This window comes from Thrips palmi, unplaced genomic scaffold, assembly GCF_012932325.1.
Source record: "Thrips palmi isolate BJ-2018 unplaced genomic scaffold, TpBJ-2018v1 HiC_scaffold_4, whole genome shotgun sequence".
NCBI classification, from domain to species: Eukaryota; Metazoa; Arthropoda; class Insecta; order Thysanoptera; family Thripidae; genus Thrips; species Thrips palmi.
The window spans coordinates 6,606,198-6,623,889 of NW_023144631.1; the positions used below are offsets into that span (position 1 = coordinate 6,606,198).

Here is a 17,692-nt window from a genome sequence, read left to right on the forward strand (position 1 = left end):
GGCCTGCTGCCTCTGGCCTGGCTCTGCCCCCCCCCTCCCCTCCCGAGATCCCGCTCATTAAAAAGTACCGGTGCACTCCCCGTGTACGCCGCACGCCGCCCGTTCCTGCTGCCGGTTGAATTCAGCCCTCCTTGACGAGTAAGCGTGTTTTCGCTCCCCTTTCGCGATCAGCTCCCTCGGCCGCGGGAATTCGCCAAGAAATAAACTCGACTCTCATTGGGCCGGGGGAGGGGGGGGGCATTCGGTTCGTTACCCGGGCTGGCCGAAAATTGAAATGTAACCGGATGTGGCTTGCCGCTCGAGTGGCGGGATGGCAGGCAAACCAAACAGGGGAAACTTTTCTACGTTCGCATGCTCGTGTTAGTCTTCCATATTTTATCGATCAGTGCATATTCACCGCGTCATTAATATCGCAGACGCGATTTCTCTCCGGAGTAAATACTGCTGGCCCGCGAGCTTCCCGTGTGCGCGGTGCCAGAGTGTCAGAGAGAGAAAGAGAGTGTGTGAGTGCGTGTGTGCGAGGGCCCGGCGACGACGTGACTGGCGGGGGGCCTGAAGGATCGGCGACGCTTGGCGACGCTTGGCCGCGCCGTGGCGGGTCTGCCCGCCTCCTCTTGTTTGCGGACAGGGGAGGTTGATAGCGGCAAACACAAAAGGAGTGGAGGGGGGAGGGGGTCGCCGCAGGACGCCGGACCGCAGGGCCGCCGTGGAACGGATCGAGCAGGATGCTGAGGTTGTGTTCAGGTAGCGGGCAGGAAGGGGAGGGGCCACCGCAGCAGGGCTGCACATGACAGCCACGTCCTCATCCACCAACTTGGCGGCGTGGCCAGCACAGTGTAGTTCTATGGCCAAGGAAGCGTCCGGGACGGCCTAGCGGCGTCCTCGCCCCTTTCAGCACCCCCACCCCACCGGGCCGAGTGAGTTCTATAGAACGCATACGGCATGCCGCTCTAACGGAATGTCTCCGTGTCTGCGCAGGGTGTTCAAGAAGTCCTCCTCCAACAACAAGCTCACCATCTACCTGGGCTCCAGGGACATCATCATCGCCAACAGGTGTTCGGAGCGCGTGCGCGGCGTGGTCGTCGTGGACCCCGACTACCTGCAGGACCGGAAGGTAACGCATAGTCCCCGGTAACCGGTGCACAGAGGGTCAGAAGACGCCCTACCAAATGGATTCCTCGTCCGGAGAGCAATCCATTGTGGGGTCACACATTCGGTAAGAGTCCTGTTTAGCAACTGCGGAGCTCAAACGCACTGGGATTTTGACCGCCTCCACCTGTCTTCTGGCCCTCTGAGTCCGCGTCGGTCCACCTGGTCCGCACCGCTCTGCCGGCGTCTGCCGCACCACTAACCAACTCTCGCTGTCCAGGTGTTCGGCCAGATCACGCTCACGTTCCGCTACGGCCGCGAGGACGAGGAGGTGATGGGCCTCAAGTTCTGCAACGAGGCCATCATGTGCCTGGCCCAGCTGTACCCCGCGCACGAGCGCGCCCAGTCCATGCCCAACACGCCGCTGCAGGTAAGAGCGTAGAGTAGAGGGAACCGACGGAACGGACCGCTCGCCGGGGGGCCACAGAGGGGCCCGCTCGCCTGGGGGACTTTGCGACGCTGTTGCTCCCCTCCCCGCTCCCCAGCGGGGGAAGGAAAAGGGGTGGGGGTCACCGGCGCGCTTTCGTCCCCTCACTCGTCATATTTATCGCGACTCGCTGAGCAATGTGGCGAGATCACGGCACCGCCGGGACTCCCCGAGGTACACGAACGAGGCCGTGCCGCGGCACCGAGGCAACGCGGCACCGCGCGGTGGCCGTGAGCCATTGTATTTACCATACCGCCCCACGCGAGCGCCCCCTGCCGGGCCCTGCCCCCTTTGCAGCATTTGCTCCTATCTATCAAACGGCCCTCTACCTCTTCACCCTCACCTCCTCTCTCTCGCTCTCCACGTACACACGGCGCGCTCTCTCTCCATTCACCACCGCCTCGGCCAACTGGTTTCCGAGTATCGCGTCGTGTGTTCGAGAGCCCTTTTGTTTGTGTGTGCGCGCGTGTGTGTACGACGTACACTGTACGTCCTGTGTGTGCGTGGGCGGGTCTGTGTGTGCGAGAGAGCTTGTGTGTCCCTCGAAGCCCGCAGCTAGAGCTGCCGCAGCGCCGCAGCGCCGCAGCGACTCAGCCGTCTTTTGGCGTCCGGGGCCAGGGCCGCCTGTGCAGCGTCAGATAGGCAGCCCGCCGCGCGCGCGTGCCCTGTTTGCCTACCTGCGGTCTCGCAGGGGCTCTGGCGGCCAGGGTCCCCGTCGAGGTGCCGCGGTCGGAGGCGGAGCGAGAGAGAGAGTGGCCCCAGCCAGCCGTCCCACGACGCCGAGGTGCCACGAGGTCCCCCGAGGCCGAGCCGTGTCTTTTTCCTGTGCTTCCGAGAGCACATACCGTGAGGCACCTGGGTCCTGCGTCCCGGAGCAGCAAGGCGAGGCGAGGATTGGGGTCGCGGGGGCGGGGGAGGGGGGTCTGTTGGCAGACGACGGCGGGGGCGAGGGCGAGAGACGCGGCGACGGAAGCGAAACCAATAGGAGGACGCGCGCAGCGTGTCTTAACAGTGTCTGTCGCGCACGGCGTCGTGTCGCGCGTGCTACGCGTGCGCCGCGCCTCCACCCCGTGTGCGTGCCGTGCGGTTGCTGCGCGCTTAGCGGCCGCGACGTGCGCACGCCCAGGCAGCTCAGGCACACCGCGGCGCCGCACAGTGACAGATGATCTCTGCCACCGGAGGCGGCGCGGAGGCGGCGCGGGGGCGGCGCGGGGGCGGCGCGTCGTCGGTGTGCGGCCCTGCGGTCAGGACTGTGTCTGCGTGCGTCTGTCTGCGTGTCGGTGTGTGTGTCGCGCCATACCGGGGTGTTATTTTCTCCTTCGTTTGTACTTTTCGCTGAAGCCTGAGCTGATGAGACAGGGGTTGCCGCCGGTTTGCCGCGCACCATTCGTTCCAGACCGCCGACGCGCGTCCCATTTTTCTGTGCAGTTGCCTGATGGCGATGTCGGGAAAGACGCTTTTTTATCTGTGGGCGCGAGGAGGAGGAGCGACGGGGAGGGCGCGGCGGTTGTAAGTGGCAAAAGTTGCCGATGAGTCTTCTGGTTGGAAAACGCAAAAAAAAAGAAAAACACCGCGCCAGAAATAAAACAAAGACGCGCGCCTAATAAAATAAAATAAAAATTAGTTGCCGACTTGTTTGAAGCCACAGGAAGGCGGATTCGGAGCGTGTGGCGCGTGACGTGCGAACCCAACTCCCTCGGGGCGCAGTCCCTCTCGCTCTCGCGCTCCGTCTCTCTCGCTCGCGGTGGCTTTCCGGGGCCAAGTTATTTTCCGCAAGGATTCCTGCACCATCGCCGCCAAGTTGTCCTCCTCCCGCGGGGGGCGGCCGCCTGCTTCCTCCTCGCTCTGCTGAAGGCCGGGGACGACGTGGAGGCCGTGGTGGTCGTGGAGGCCGCCGTGGAGGCCGTGGGGCCCACCGCGGTGGCTCCGCCTCATTAGTGCCGCCCCTCACGCCGTACTGCCCCCCAAGCCACGGCCAAGCCCGGCCAGGCCCGGCGAAGCCGAAGCCACCCCGAAGGCCGTTCACGAGCACACCTCATCGCGCACGGCCGGGCCGGGCCGGGGTGGCGCGGCGTGCGGCACCAACACAAGGCCTCTTTAATTCGCAGCCTGATTGGCCAAAGGCGGCCAGAAAGGTGGCTAAAGGCAGCCGGAGAGCACCGTAATCCGAAGCCAACGCGTTGCCGACACGGCCTCTTCTGTGGAAGCCGAAATCGGGCCCGCGCCCCGAAGGCCAAGGGCGTGGAGGGCGCCCAGGGCGTCGAGCAGCGGTTGACTTCTGCCGTAATTACGTCTAGTGCTGGTGGTACTGTACGCCTCTCAGCACGCCCCGTAGAACGCCCTGAGGAACGCCCCGAGGTACGCCCCGAGGTACGCCCCGTGGTACGCCCCGAGGTACGCCCCGAGGTACGCCCCGAGGTACGCCCCGCGGTACGCCCCGCGGTACGCCCCGCGGTACGCCCCGAGGTACGCCCCGAGGTACGCCCCGAGGTACGCCCCGAGGTACGCCCCGAGGTACGCCCCAAGAAACGCCTTGCGGTGTGGCTCGCGGTTCGCGGCACTAAGCCTCCTCTCCCCGAACGAGGTCAAAGTTCTGGAGCTATCCTTGGATCCTGGATCAGCAGGCCTAACCTTGGAGGCGCGGCGTGGGCAGTGCCTGGCAGTGCGACGGCGAGGGCCAAAGGCGTGGGCAGTGCGCAGCGCGCGGCCGGGAAGACGAACCAATGGGGAGCGCCTGGCCATGGCCTGGCCGCCTCACCACTTTGGCATGAATTATGGAGAATGGTGACTGGCTGGGCTGCGTCTTGGCGGTCTTGGCAGTGCGGTGCGCGTCACGGCGGGAATAGGACAGGCCGGCCCCGGCCGAGGCCCCGGGCCACGGCGACGTGGCCAAGCCCCAGTCCCGAGTCCCGAGCCACGGGCGACCCCGTTAAAGTCTTAAAGGCGTCCGGGCGCACCGGCGGCAGGCTGAGTCCGAGCCCCAGGGCCCCGTCGCTCTGTCTCTCTCGCACGCGTGCGCGACGTGCGGGGCGCCACAGGCGTGCGAGAGAGACAGGCCTCCCGCTCGGAACCAGCCTGCAGGCTCAGGCCATTAGGACGCCGATCGCGCCGGGAATGGCGGCCGGGCGGCCGGCGGGGGGTGGGGGTGGGGGGAGCATTATAATAATTTCCATTCGTCTCCCGGCGCCCCGGCTGAGGCCATGCCCGTCCACTTATCGGCAGTAAACTGCGAACTGCAGCGCCGTGCCATGCCAGGGTCCAGCCCGCCGTCGGGACGTGACCGGGACGCTGCAGCTGCAGCCCCGCCCCGAAGCTAGGCCGCGCCGAAACAGGAGTTTCCCAACTAACCAAGAAAGGTGTCCGACGGTGTTCGATGCGCGCCGTGTCGGGCCGTGTCGGGCCGTGTCGGGCCGGAGGCGGTGGTTTTGCTCGTGACTTGCCGCGCTCCGTCGCAGGAGACTTTTCCCCGCCGGGGGGTTGCAGTCGGAACGGGCCCAGACGGGTCGGGCTGGGTCGGGCGGGTCGGAAGGCGGGGGTCGAAAGCCATTTCCGGGTCGTGCGCGGGACGAGACTTTGCTTGAGTCAACACCACCTATCGGCTGGAGTCCGGCGGCGACGCTGGCGTCGAGGCCGGGCCGCATCCCCGGCATCGCTATGGAAATGCAGACCATCTGGAGGCACTGGAGGCGCGCCGCCCGAGGGGCGTAAACGTTGTCGTTGGGAACCGGGGACCGCGGAACCAGGAAACCCGGCACGCGGTGAATTTGCTTGCACAAGCCAGTGGGGCCGCTCGTGGTCTCTGGGCCGCTCGGCGCCCTGCGGGCCTGTGGGCCGCCCAGGGCCGCCCAGGGCCGCCACGGCCTTCGGCGACAGCCCACGGCGGCCACCCCTACCCCGGAATGTTCCACCTGTCGCAACTTGGAAACAATGTTGTGGCACACCATTCTCCGCGGCTATGCCTACAATACGCGCACGCACTCACACAGGCGCAGGGACTTCGACGGCGCGGTGCCCGTTCGGGCTGCTCCCAGCTAGACCACACTATCCCGCTTCCTGACTTGCAAATTGGAGTGCTCCCAAGTCAAGGTGCACTGTTGGTGGCGGTCGACCGCTTTCACTTTTGCCACTGAGACGCCTATCTTGGCCCGGAAACGAATGAGCTCACTTCTGGGTCACTTCAGTCAAGAGGTGCGTTTCGAAAAAAACGGGAAGACACCAGAAACGAACGGTTTTGGAGCAGATGTGCCGCCGTCACGCGTGCTGCTCCGTGACCGCGACAAGGGTGTCCGTCTCGAGACTTTGTGGCCGTGGCGGCAGCTGGGAATACAAACACCAACTCCACCGGACTGCGCGCCGCAGTGGCCGTTGAGTGTGCGAATATTTTCCGTCTGTTTGTTTCGGTCGCTGTTTGCAAGTCGCTTTCCGAGTCTCGCGGCCCTCCGCGGCCGAAGACGCATGACGTACTCCCCCTTCCCCGTGAGGCACAGTGGCGGGGCTCGGCGGCGCAGCGAGCACGCCGAGGAGCACACAGTCGGTGCAAACAAGCGCCAGACATGGGTGTCTCTCCCAGCCCCGTCCCCGACGTCCCCGACGACGACGTCCCCGTCGCCACGACGTCACCGTTCGCGGCGTCGTCCTCGTCCCCGCCGCAGCACCACGCAGCACCGCGCAGCATCCAACCGCGCTGCCGATAAACATCTTGCTGACGATATCAGGTCCCCGCCCCGCTCGCCCCGCGCGTCGACTGCCGCTGCTCCTGGGGATAAATATTTGATGCGCAGGCCAGACCGCCCCGCCGCACCCTCCGCGCCCACGCCATGCTCAGGGCGGCGCGGCGGCGCGGCGAATCCGACCGGTGGGCGCGGAAAGAGGCGCCCGGATCCGCACTGCAGGGAGCGGGCGGGGAGCGGGCAGGGAGCGGCCGGGGAGCGTCTCTGGAAGATGTTGCACCGGAAGTGGACCGGAAATTGGATCGGCGATGGCGGAAGCGCGATTGTGGCGCCGCGGTGCTCAATGGGGGACATGACGGCCTCGGCCACCTCCGGCAGCGCGGGTACCGCCCGCACCGCCCCCATTTTCGCAAGCGCGCTGCACGCGCGGCGAGTCAAAGTGTGTTATCTTTTCATTGAAAATTTTCACCGGGACAGGCCACGCTAGACCCGGCCGCCTGACTGCGGGAAGTTTCGGTTTCGCCGAAGCGAGGCGAGGCGGCCGAGCCTCGCGGACCGTGAAGCATCGCGCTCACCCGCCCAGCCGGCCGCCCTCGTTTTTATGAAGACAAAAAAATAAAATAAAATGAAATGAAATAAAAATAGCCCACACGCTAGCCTTGATTAGTACGTCGAGTCCAGGGGCGGATCGGCGCGATGGTGAGAGGATCGCCGGCACCTTGTGGGCTATGCATGAACCCGCGACAAGGGATGATGACGAGCGCATGCGGAGACAGTTTTAATATACTTCTCATGGCTCTTACATCGATTGCCTTGAAAAGCGCGGCTGAGTGTGCATTATGAGCGCCCTTTCGTTTTGCGTCAATTACGCTGTTCACGAGCAGTCAAACTTATGACTGTATGACGTACTATCCGTTCTGACCGGGCAACTCATTACGAGAAGTTAGTTGGAACGTAAAGCTCAAATAAACCGAAAATTAACAGCACGTCAAGCGGAATTCAAACGGTAATAGTTTTCTACATCAGCAGTCCAATAAATGTTAGCATTTTTAAAAACCCATAGTTTTGTAACACGGCAATGACAAGTTATTAAAGGACATTACTCAAGCATACTGTTAAAGGATTGACCCAAGTTAAAAATTAATTTAACGTTTACAGGATCCGCAGCGCCCGTCCCCGCGCCCCGACGGCTAGGCGGGCGCGCGCGATGGGCACATCAGCGGCCCGTGCGAAGGTGGCCCAGGCGAACCACTTACCCGGGCGCGGGGCGGCGCCGCGGCCGCTTGCTGCGCGCATTGCAGCCGGCGGCGCTATTGGCGGAAGCTGCAGTGGGGCGAGGGCGCAAGCCGCAGGGCAGTGGGTTGGCCACCGGCACCGGCGAGCGGCACAAGCGGCATTTCCGACCCAGCCCAGCACCGCCACGCCGCCAGCACCCCACAGCCCCACAGCCCCACAGCTACCCCACACCACCCACAGCCCACCAGCCCACAGCCCACGCCCACACCCACCCGCCCCACAGCCCCACAGCCCACAGCCCCAGCCCCCAGCCCCACAGCCCCAGCCCCCAGCCCGCGCCCCACACCCTCAGCACCAACCACACCCAGCCCACAGCCCAGCCCCCGCAGCCTGCAGCCCGCCAGCCCAGCCAGGCCTAGCCGGGCAACACCCGGGCCCGCCAACAACCCAACGATCGCCGCCCCGAGCCTGAGCCCGGCCACCGCAGGCAACCCACGCCGCCGTCATGCGCCTCCCATTTGCGGCGATGGGCCGCGCCCGTGCTCCGCAACAAATTGTACCCCGCAGCGCTAACAAAAAGATGCGCCCGCCCCATTTTACGCGCGTCGCGTCGCTAATGCCAAAAATTGCTTCCCACATGCGGGATACACAGTTCCGCGCAAAACTTTTGAGGTTAATGCTAATTTGGCTTTAACGAGCCACCAAAGATGTCCTAATTTGTTTTCTTTCATGGGGCTTAGGAGAATACCAATTTAGTCAAACGCCCCCGCGCCGCGCGCGCAGCAAAATCGGCGGTCCGGCTCCGCGCCCCGGCATTCGGCCAAACGCGCCCCATGATAGCCGCGCACAGCTATTGCGGCGCGGACGGCCTGGCGCGCAAAGCCTCCGCGAAACTTTGTCAAAGCGCGCGCGGAAGGGTGATTCCGAACAGTGCTTTTGTCGCTCCTTCCTCTTCGCACCCCATCGCGGCGCCCCGGGAGTGCGAGAGAGGCGGGGCGACCAGAGCACTGCAGGGACTGCAGGGCTGCGAGGCGCTCATTGCCGCCAGTCGGCGGCCAGGCCAGTCAGGCCGCAGTCCAGTGCGGCGCGAAAGTTGCAATGAAATTATGGCAGTGGCGGCGCGGGGCTGCGGGCTGCCAGTGCGGTGCCGTGCGGTGCCGCGGGACTGGGACGGGGACGGACGCGTGCGGGCCTCCACGGCCAGACGGCCTCTACGGAACGGTGCAGTCCCCCGTCGTTGTGCGAGGCAAACAATGCAAAATGAAAAGACTGGAAGCCGTTTCGGGGTCGCTTCCCCACAGCTCTGTCCTTGTTACTCCGTGGACTCCGCGTGAGTGAACCCTCCCTCCTCGCAGTGCCGCTACATTATTCGTCTGATGCCTGCCTTGCCTGCCCACAGGACGCGCTGCTGAGGCGGCTCGGCCCCAACGCCCACCCCTTCTGCATGGAGATGACCCCCCTGGCGCCGCCGTCCGTGCAGCTCGTCCCGGCCAAGGAGTACACGGGCGCGCCCATCGGGACCAGCTACGACGTGCGCGCCTACGTGGGTAAGTGTGAGTACGCCCGTACGCCCGTACGCCCGTCATACGGCCGCGCGCACCGCCTAGCCTCGCGCCCGGCGCGCCCGGCCTTCCTCGGCCATCCTCAAAGTTTGCCGCGCTCTGCTACACTGTGCACTGTTCGCGTCGGCAGCGCTGGAAGCTGGAAGCTGGAAGCGGCAGTGAAAGGTGGAAATTAGGCTGTCCGACGCGCCGAGGCGGAAACGCGGAACGGGGGAACGCACAACGCGGCGGGGAACAAGCAGCTGCGGCATTCTTTGTCGGCACACACACACACACACACACACAGTCCGCTCACACTCATACACCACACGCCGCGGGGGGCGTACGCTTACAGGGCTGCTGAGAAGACGCTGGAGGAACGTTTATCTGGAAACAAACACACGATACCCGCCCACGCACGGACACACACCCACACACGCACACACACTCGGTGCCTTCCCTTCGGCCCGTGGGACGTGGCACGCAGTGGCAGGACGGGGCACGGAACGGGCGGACACGCGGATGACGAATCCGAAGTCCAATTTGCTTTTAATTTTCCGGGCGGGTTGCTCTGCGCTGCTCTGCGTCGCTCGTCCGGCTCTGCGCTAAGGCCTCCTGCAATTAGACAGTGTGGGAGCTCCACCCCCGGCGAGGCCAGGCGCCGGGCACGGCCCCCGGCCCGGCAGCCCCAGGGCACCGACAGGGTGGCCAATCGGGACCGCCGAGGAAACTTATTCCAAAACCAAAATGAAACGAAAAATGAAGATCGACGAAACAAAAAGTGATTTCCCGCGTTCCACCTGATTTGGCGAGAACAGTATTTCAACATTCACGACCCTCTGTAAAAGGGCTCCGGAAGCAAAAAAAATTTTACATCGATTTTTTAGGGCCGCTATGAGGCTATTTCGACGTGATCTTTGTGTTCTAACTACCGCAGGCAAACGCCTGGGTGAGGGGAGCTGTAGTATACGGCAAGGTTCCGAACCATTTTCCCGAGCTATGATTAGGGATAGCGCAGCCTGAAGACATTACCCGGCGAGATGAGGGCGGCGGGGAGGGGGGAGGGGGAGGAGGAGGGGAGGGGCTGCCTAATGAGTGCGAGCGCGGACTCCGAACGCAGCGACACGACACGCCGCCCTGCGTGGAGGGCCCTCGCCTTGCCCCGCTCGCCGAGTGGAGTGGCGGGGTAGTGCAAGGTGAACAATGCTTGCGCTGCTTGCGCTGCTTTCGCCGCTTTCACCCCCCTCCCCTCCCCTTTTTCTCCTCAGCGAAGGTCTATAATGCCACTGCTCTCGTTAAGGCCGGAGGTCGAGCACGGATAAATCCCCCACCCCGGCGAGCCTCTTCAATTTTGTCCAGACAGACTGCCTCCATGCCTCGCTCCATGCTCCCTACTCCGTCCGCGGGGCCCTGGCCAGGCCCCATATTCCGAGCCCCAGGCCGGGCCCCGGCCCCAGGCACTACGCGGCACGCGGGCCGGCCGCGGAGGGTGGAGCGAGGGCGGGGCGGTACGCCAGGCTCCAGTAAAGTGATATTCCCTTTCCTTCGGCCGCTGTGCTGCTTTGCCGGCTTTGCCCCGATCCCACAATGAGCAGTCTAATGCCTTTCAGTGCTGCTGGCTCCGGGGAGAACGGCTGTCATTTTGGTAAAGGCGAACCCAGCGGGGCCTCCACTGTATGCCCCGACTCCAAACGCGAAAACTTTTAGGTTGATCTAAACTTACGAAGAAATCACGCAGTGATTACGAAGTCATTCTGACGCACCAGGGAAAATCGGTGAACTTTTAGCGGTCATAACTGGTTTTTAAGCTGATACTACGGCGTGGCACATCGCTCGCACAGGTGGTGGCTCCAACGCTCCGATGCACCGTGACGCTTACGAGCTGCTTTCAAAGGTTTCGAACCCACCAACGGACGTGTGCGCAGTGCACTGCATGTTTGGAGGTTCTGGGAGCGAGACGAGTAAGAGCCTGGTTGCCCTTCCCCGCAGGGACGTGCACGCTTCTGCAGCCCTGCTGGCCCTACCCCGCCGAGGGCCAAAGCCAAGGCAAGCCGGGCAAGGCGGCCAAGCCGGCCAAGCCGGGCAGGGGCGTGAGCGCGAGCGCCAAGTTTTGTAAGTGCGCACGCCTTTTGCTTACTCCATCTACTCCATGCACTCTGGCGAGGACGCACCCCTGCTCGCCCTGCCCGCCTGACTCGATCCACCCGGTAGACTGCGCCGCACCTGCAACGTTGCACGCGCCTTGGCCGTCGCCGAGCTTGCAGTGTACCCTCGCTTTACCGTGTGCCCGCGCCCCCTCCACCCCCACCCCTCGCCTCTCTTCCATGTCTCGTTTTTAATCTCTTTCTTGTTGTTCGTTTTGCTTGCAGCGGAGCGGCCGGAGGAGAAGGTGAACAGGCGCAGCATGGTGCGGATGGGCATCCGGGTGCTGCACATGGCCCCCGGCGTGCCCCACCCCATCGCCGCCCCCGCCCCCGCGCCCGCCCCCACCCCCGCCCCCGCCTCCGACGCCGACGCCGACCCAGCGGCCGACGGGCAGGAGCCGGAGCCGGAGCCCGCCAGCCAACTGCGGCCGCCGCACGCCGCCGTCGACAAGCCCTTCCTGCTGAGCGACGGCAAGGTGCGTGCACGACGGGGACATGTAAGGCAAGACGGAGGCCGAAGGTGGCAGTGCAGTGCACCGCTGCGCCGCTGCGCCACGCCGCCGCCTGCGGAGCGGCGGGTAGGCAACGCAACGGACGTCGCCGCCGAGCGCGCTGCCTACACGCCACTCCGCAGGCGCTTTCAACCCGTCGTCCGTTTTGCCGCGGACCGCAGGGTTTCCGGCAGAGCCAGCCACAATGCTGGGGGCATCGGCACTGCAAAGCCCCGATAGAGCGAAAGGGGGAGGGGGAGGGGAGGGGAGGGTCCCAGCATGCGACCGAGGCCACTCGGTGTGTGGTTGAGCCGGGAGCCAGGTGGTGGACGTAGATATCCAGGCATCCCCTTCAGACATATCTCCATCCCTCCCTTCCCACCGACACTCACCGTTGGGTGCTTGGCGTGCCGGAGGGTGGAGGGAGGCCATGACGGGGGGCCTCGTTTGGTCACCGTGCTCCACAAAGGATGATGGCCTATGGCTCTAGTGCGGCTCGCGGCACCCTACTCCGCGTTCGTGGAGCAGCTCGCCGAGTCTCCTGGCGACCCCGTCGACCAAGTCGAGGACCCTTCCCTTTATCTGGCGCACCTCGCCGAACGCCCCGCCCCGCCCCACCCCGCCCCGCCCCACCCCGCCCCGCCCCGCCCCGCCCCGCCCCGCCCCGCCCCGCCCCGCCTCGGAAGCAAACTCCGTCAGCTCGACGGCGTGGCGGGGCGGCGGGGCGGGGCGCTCCGCGGAGATGCATACGCCGTCGGTATGGAAAGAAAACACGACTCCGTTTGCGTAATCAGCACGAGCGCTGTACCTTTCCAATTGACGTCGGCACCTCGGCGGTGCGGTGCGCGGGAAAGGACGGGCAGACGTTGCTGTGTGGGTCGTTGTCGGCCATTGTTCGACCGGGACGCGACGCGCCGAAAAAGGAGACAATGAAATGAACGCCGTGTTTCTGATTCTGTTTTTTATTTTTTTTCGATTCAGGTGGAGCTGGAGGCGTCGCTCAACAAGGCCGTGTACAACCACGGCGAGACCGTCATGGTGAACGTGGCCGTGCACAACAACAGCAGCAGGAGCGTGCGCCGCATCAAGGTGCGTGGGGCGGCAGTAGTCGCCGTGGTGGTAGCACTAGAAGCCTCGGTAGCAGCAGCAGATTCCGAGAGTCGTTTGAGTCGCTCTGTCTCTCTCGCACGTATGGGCCGTGCCGTATGGGTGCGAGAGAGACAGAGCGACGGAAACGACTATCCGAATCAGCCTGCAGCCGTGTGCAGTGAGCTGGGCGGTAACAAACTGGGCCAGCGGTGCACTGTGCCATTCGGGGCCATTAATACAGAGCAGCCGTTGGCCAACGCATCCCCCTGCCTGCCTGGGCTGCCTGCTGGTCTGGGATTTATAGTGGCCTGGCGTCCCAGCGTCCCTACGTCGCCCAGTGCAATGCAGCCGCCGCCTGCAGCGCGATGCGACGCAAATCAATGCCCGTGCAGCACGCGGCACTGCGCAGCGCAGCATCGTGATGCTATCCGGGGCAGCAAGGTGGGGCGAACCGCAGCATGCCCCGCCAGGCAGCCAGCCAGGCAGCCAGCCAGCCAGCCAGCAGTGGAACAATAAAGGCAAAGGCGGGGCTGCGTCCGCGGCGTCGAACCAAAACGTCAAACCCGCCGGCGTCCAGGGCAGCAGGGCAGTCCCTGCGGGCTGCGCGGCGCCGAACCTTCGGACGCACCCATTCCGATCCGTTCCCGTTCGCTGTGGTCGACTTCACTCCGCCTCACGCGGGGAAATGAAAAATGCAGCGAGCCAGAGCGGCGGGGCGGGGCGGGGCGGGGCGGGGCGGCATTGCGACTTGCAACAGGCCGGTGGGGGGTTGCGGTGGCGTGGCGCCTCAAATCCACCGAGACCGCGCCGTGCTGCGCCCTGCTGGATGTGCAACATTGTAATAACGGCTGGGCGGGGCGGGGCGGGGCGGGGCGGGTACGCAGTGTGCATGTTTCGAGAGGGAATACGAGCCGGCCGGCCGGGCGACATTTAATTTGGCGCTGTTGACTCTGTTCCACTCGACGCCACTTTATGTGGCCTGGCGGCTGCGGTCGCCACTCCGCGCCATTAGCGCCGTGTTTGGCCACCACCACGGCATGGCCACGCCGCGCCACCTCCCCGCCGGCCGCCCAGTCGTCGCTGTCTCTCTCGCACTCGCGGGCCGTCCCGCAAGTCCCGCAGGGGTGCGAGGGAGACGGGGCGACGGATGCGCGCTGTTCGGGCTCAGCCCATCAGCCTGCAGCCCGCGGCTGTAGTTTGACGGCGGCCCCCGGGGATCGCCGTGTTCCCGGAAGGCCTCCCCGGCAGGTGTGTGCAGCACGGCCCCTGATTGGCTGCGGCGTTGAGAAGGGGGAGGGGAGGGGGAGAGGAGTCCGTCCAGTTGCCAGACGCTGTTAGCAAACAGCGGGGACAGCCCCGCCGAGAAACTGATCTGGACCGAGCCTGCTCGCCTCATTACGGCCAGCCGCCCGAGTCCGGAGGCTCTGTCTCTCTCGCACTCACGGGGCGTGCCGTTCGGGTGCGAGAGAGACGGAGCGACGAAACGATCCTTCGGCATCAGGCGGCAGAAACTTCCTCGGCTTCGTGCTGGACGGCCCCGACGGCCCCGACGGCGTCGGGGGCGGTGGGGCAGCAGTGGCGAGCAGCGTCCAGAATAAATAGATTATGGCATCAAAACTTGGCGCCCCCCAATTGGCGCTGCTGCTGCCTGGGGACTGCCGGAGGAGTGGGGGCCGGCGGGTGCTGGGGGCGGCGGGGGCGGCGGGGGCGGCGCTCGGGAAGGAGGCCGGGCTGCGTCGCTGTGTCTCCGGCTGTCGTTAGAAAGCCAGCGACTCCCTCTCCCGCCCCTCTCTCTATCTCTCTCTGTCTCTCTCCGGCCCCACCGTCTCCGATCGGGGAAATAATCCGCAGACAACGCGCCGATTTCGCCGCCACCCTGCGTGGCAAGCGGGGCGGGGCGGGGCAGGGCGGGGTGGGTCACTTTGGGGGCCTCCATTTGGGTCGATTGTCTCGCCAACTTATAGAGCGGGCCGGGTACAGTGCGAGGCGACAGCCAAAAAACACCTTTGGCCTGCTCGATGGCAAAAAAGACTGTTTATGTGGACAACGCTCACTAACTCTGGCGCGTGTGCTGCTTGCTGCTGCCGCAGGTGTTCGTCGTGCAGCACGTGGACGTGTGCATGTTCTCCAACGGCAAGTTCAAGAACGTGGTCGCCCTCATCAACTCGCGGGAGCAGTGCCCGCTGGGCCCGGGCACCTCCCTGGACCGCGTGTACGCGCTCAGCCCCGAGAAGGGCACCACCAAGAACTGGATCGCCCTGGAGGACTCGTTCGCCAGGGGCGGCGCCCCGCTCGCCTCCACCGTGACGTGCGCGTCCAACTCCCCGGACGACCGCAACGTGTTCGCCATCTACGTGTCGTACTACGTCAAGGTGAGCGCCTGGTTCGCCAGCTTGTTTTGCAGTGTCTGGCCGGCACGGATGGCATGGAATGGCATGGAACGACCACGCCACTGCCTTATGGAAGGGCCAGGGCCGCCAGGGCTGCCAAGGCTGCCAAGGCCCACACGCTTCATGCATAGACCATGCCGGCCGCTGCGCGCTGCGTCCGAGGCGGCCGCTTTGAAAGCCATGAAAGGCGTCTGTGAAAGGCCCTGCCCTGCCGCGCCCTGCCGGCGGGCTGCCGAGGACCAAGGACTGGGCCAGGACTCGGCCGGGGCTCGGCCCGCCGCACGGAGGCCGCGCGCCGGACGGCCAGAGGGGCGCGTTAAATAAATGAGCGCGGCCGGATGGCCAAATGCCGGATAGAGGATAGAGTCACGGCGCCACCTGCGTCCGGGCGGACTGGGTGGACTGGGTGGGCCTGCCGGACCACCCGCGCCGCCCCGCCGCCCCTCCTCATGGACACAGCCCACGACGGCAGCAAACAAAGAGCAAGCGGGAAGGAAACCCGAGTGTACAAATGTGTTCTTCTCGTTCCAGGTGAAGCTGCTGGTGGGGGCCATGGGCGGCGAGCTGTCCGTCAAGCTCCCCTTCACGCTGATGCACTCCTCCTACGACTCGGACCTGCCCTGCCTCAGCAGCGTGCCGTGCTGCGACAGGGTACGGCGTCTTTCTCAGAACAGCACCAAGTGCGACGTTGTTGTCTCTCTCTGACCTGACCGTCTTGCAGCCCGGCGGCGCGGACGGCGACGGCGAGCACCACGGCGGCGGCGGGTCGCGGCGCGCGTCCTCGGCCAACGCGGGCCGCCGGAGTCAACAGCAGCAGCAGCAGCCCGAGGAGACGGGCAAGGCCCGCATGGCGCAGCAGATGCGCGACGCGGACGTCATCATGACGTGCGACGACGACGCCGCGTCGACGCCCCCGGTGCTGCCCGGCGGTGACACATGAGGGTCGCAGAGCGGCGGCTGCGGGGGGTCGCCGCGTCTCTCGGACCAACTCCAGGGCCTCCAGGGGGAGCCGCGTGACAAGCCCTCCACTTCCGCCGCTGACGTCACCGTCGACGACGGGGCGGTCGCCTCGACCTCCAGGCCGCACTCCGGGGCGCACTCTGCGCCGCACACCGCGGCGCCGTCGCCCGCCCGGACCCCCAGGACGCCCAAGACCCCCAAGACCCCCAGGCACAAGGACAAGGCCGGCAACGGCGCAGGCGGCCACGCTGCTCCGGGCCACGGCCAAGGCCACGGCCAGGGCCACGGCCAGGGCAGCGCTCACGGCCACGACCGCCTGCAGCAAGTCCAGCGCGCGCTGTGCTGCTTCACCAAGCGGTGCCCGCCGAAACAGTGACGAACTGGTCGGCCAAAAGGCTCGACCGTCCCGCCACACTTCTCCAGCCTCACCAAGTGACTGTTTAACGGCCTTACTAGTGACTAGTGACCATAGCGAGTTTCTGGCTAGGCTCTCTGGCCAGGCCTTCTGCTTCTGGTGAGGCCCCAGCTGGGCCTCATGGCCTACCCAACTTACGGCCTTTGGACCCTGTGAGTAGGCGATCTTCTGTCAGGACTGGTCTTTGGTCTCCACCCCCTGTTGCCCGACGGCCTTCTTAACTTGTGACCTCGTGTCGCAGTCTTCGCGCCCAATGGCTCTGTGGCCTTTCGACGACCAAGTACGGGTAACCGAACTTCGACCGCACACGTGGCTCCAGACCTTCGAAAATCGCACCGTGAACGTTCTCGGCTTCCCCTACACTGCTAAAGGCTCGTGAAGAAATCCGTTTTAGTTTTCCTAGAGCAGCGGTTCTTCGCTAGCATCTTGCAGGGTGGTGGAGTTGGTGCGGTGGAGCAGGAGCAAAACCCGTGGAGTGTTGTAGTATAGTGCGGCATACCCCGTCAACTTTGTTAATAGCATTATTTGTGTGTGAGCGAGTGCGTCTGTGTGTGTGTTTTTTAATAGAGTCATGCAAAAAGAGAAATTTGCGTATGAAATGAATCTCGTCTGTAGCATCAGAATCCTGGAGGGGGAATCCAGAGGCCGAACAGCCGGCGACCGAGGTTGGCTCATGACACGACTACGGCCCTTGGAATCCCAGTACCACACCCCATTCCCTGACATATCATTGTATTTTAATAGACGAATAAAGTTATGATGACAAAGTCGGTGTGTTGACTTATCCTCCGAATGGTCATTGTCCTCCCCCACCTCCCCGGGCCTGGCCGGCCTGGCCGCAGCCAGCCGAGGGAAGCCCCTGTGGGACGCGTGCTCGGTGCTGCCAACCTCGCGGCACTGAGAGGCACTGCGAACGTAGGCAGTACGACTCACCGTGGAAGGGCGCCCACCTCGCGCCGCGCACCACCAGCTTGGCGACGTTGGCGGCCTTGGGCTCGACGTACAGCTGCAGCAGCACGTACTTGAACTTGCCCTCCTCGTCGATGGTCACGTCTGGCGTTGCCGCGAGCTTGTGCGCCATGGCGTGCTGCTGAGCTCGCTGAGCTGCTGACGGCAGGGCGGGGTGAATGAGCACGACGACGTCGTTCTAGCTTCTGGGCGCGTAGCGCAGCGCAGCGCA

General features: G+C 64.8%; 2 protein-coding genes across 2 annotated transcripts in view; one reads left to right on the top strand and one right to left on the bottom strand.

Moving 5' to 3' along the window:
- Window positions 1-15,879, top strand: part of LOC117649945 (arrestin homolog) — a 41,145-nt gene extending 25,266 nt beyond the window's left edge. Inside the window, exons 3-9 of the mRNA XM_034393143.1 lie at window positions 979-1,114; window positions 1,370-1,519; window positions 8,882-9,029; window positions 11,393-11,643; window positions 12,640-12,747; window positions 14,838-15,119; window positions 15,669-15,879. Of these exons, the coding sequence (XP_034249034.1) occupies window positions 1,424-1,519; window positions 8,882-9,029; window positions 11,393-11,643; window positions 12,640-12,747; window positions 14,838-15,119; window positions 15,669-15,842 (1,059 nt within the window). The 5' untranslated portion in view covers window positions 979-1,114; window positions 1,370-1,423 and the 3' untranslated portion in view covers window positions 15,843-15,879. The remainder of the gene's footprint in view (window positions 1-978; window positions 1,115-1,369; window positions 1,520-8,881; window positions 9,030-11,392; window positions 11,644-12,639; window positions 12,748-14,837; window positions 15,120-15,668) is intronic.
- Window positions 1-17,682, bottom strand: part of LOC117649947 (14 kDa phosphohistidine phosphatase-like) — a 69,230-nt gene extending 51,548 nt beyond the window's left edge. Inside the window, exon 1 of the mRNA XM_034393146.1 lies at window positions 17,446-17,682. Coding sequence (XP_034249037.1) covers window positions 17,446-17,593 — 148 coding nt within the window. The 5' untranslated portion in view covers window positions 17,594-17,682. The remainder of the gene's footprint in view (window positions 1-17,445) is intronic.
- Window positions 17,683-17,692: the final 10 nt, after the last annotated feature.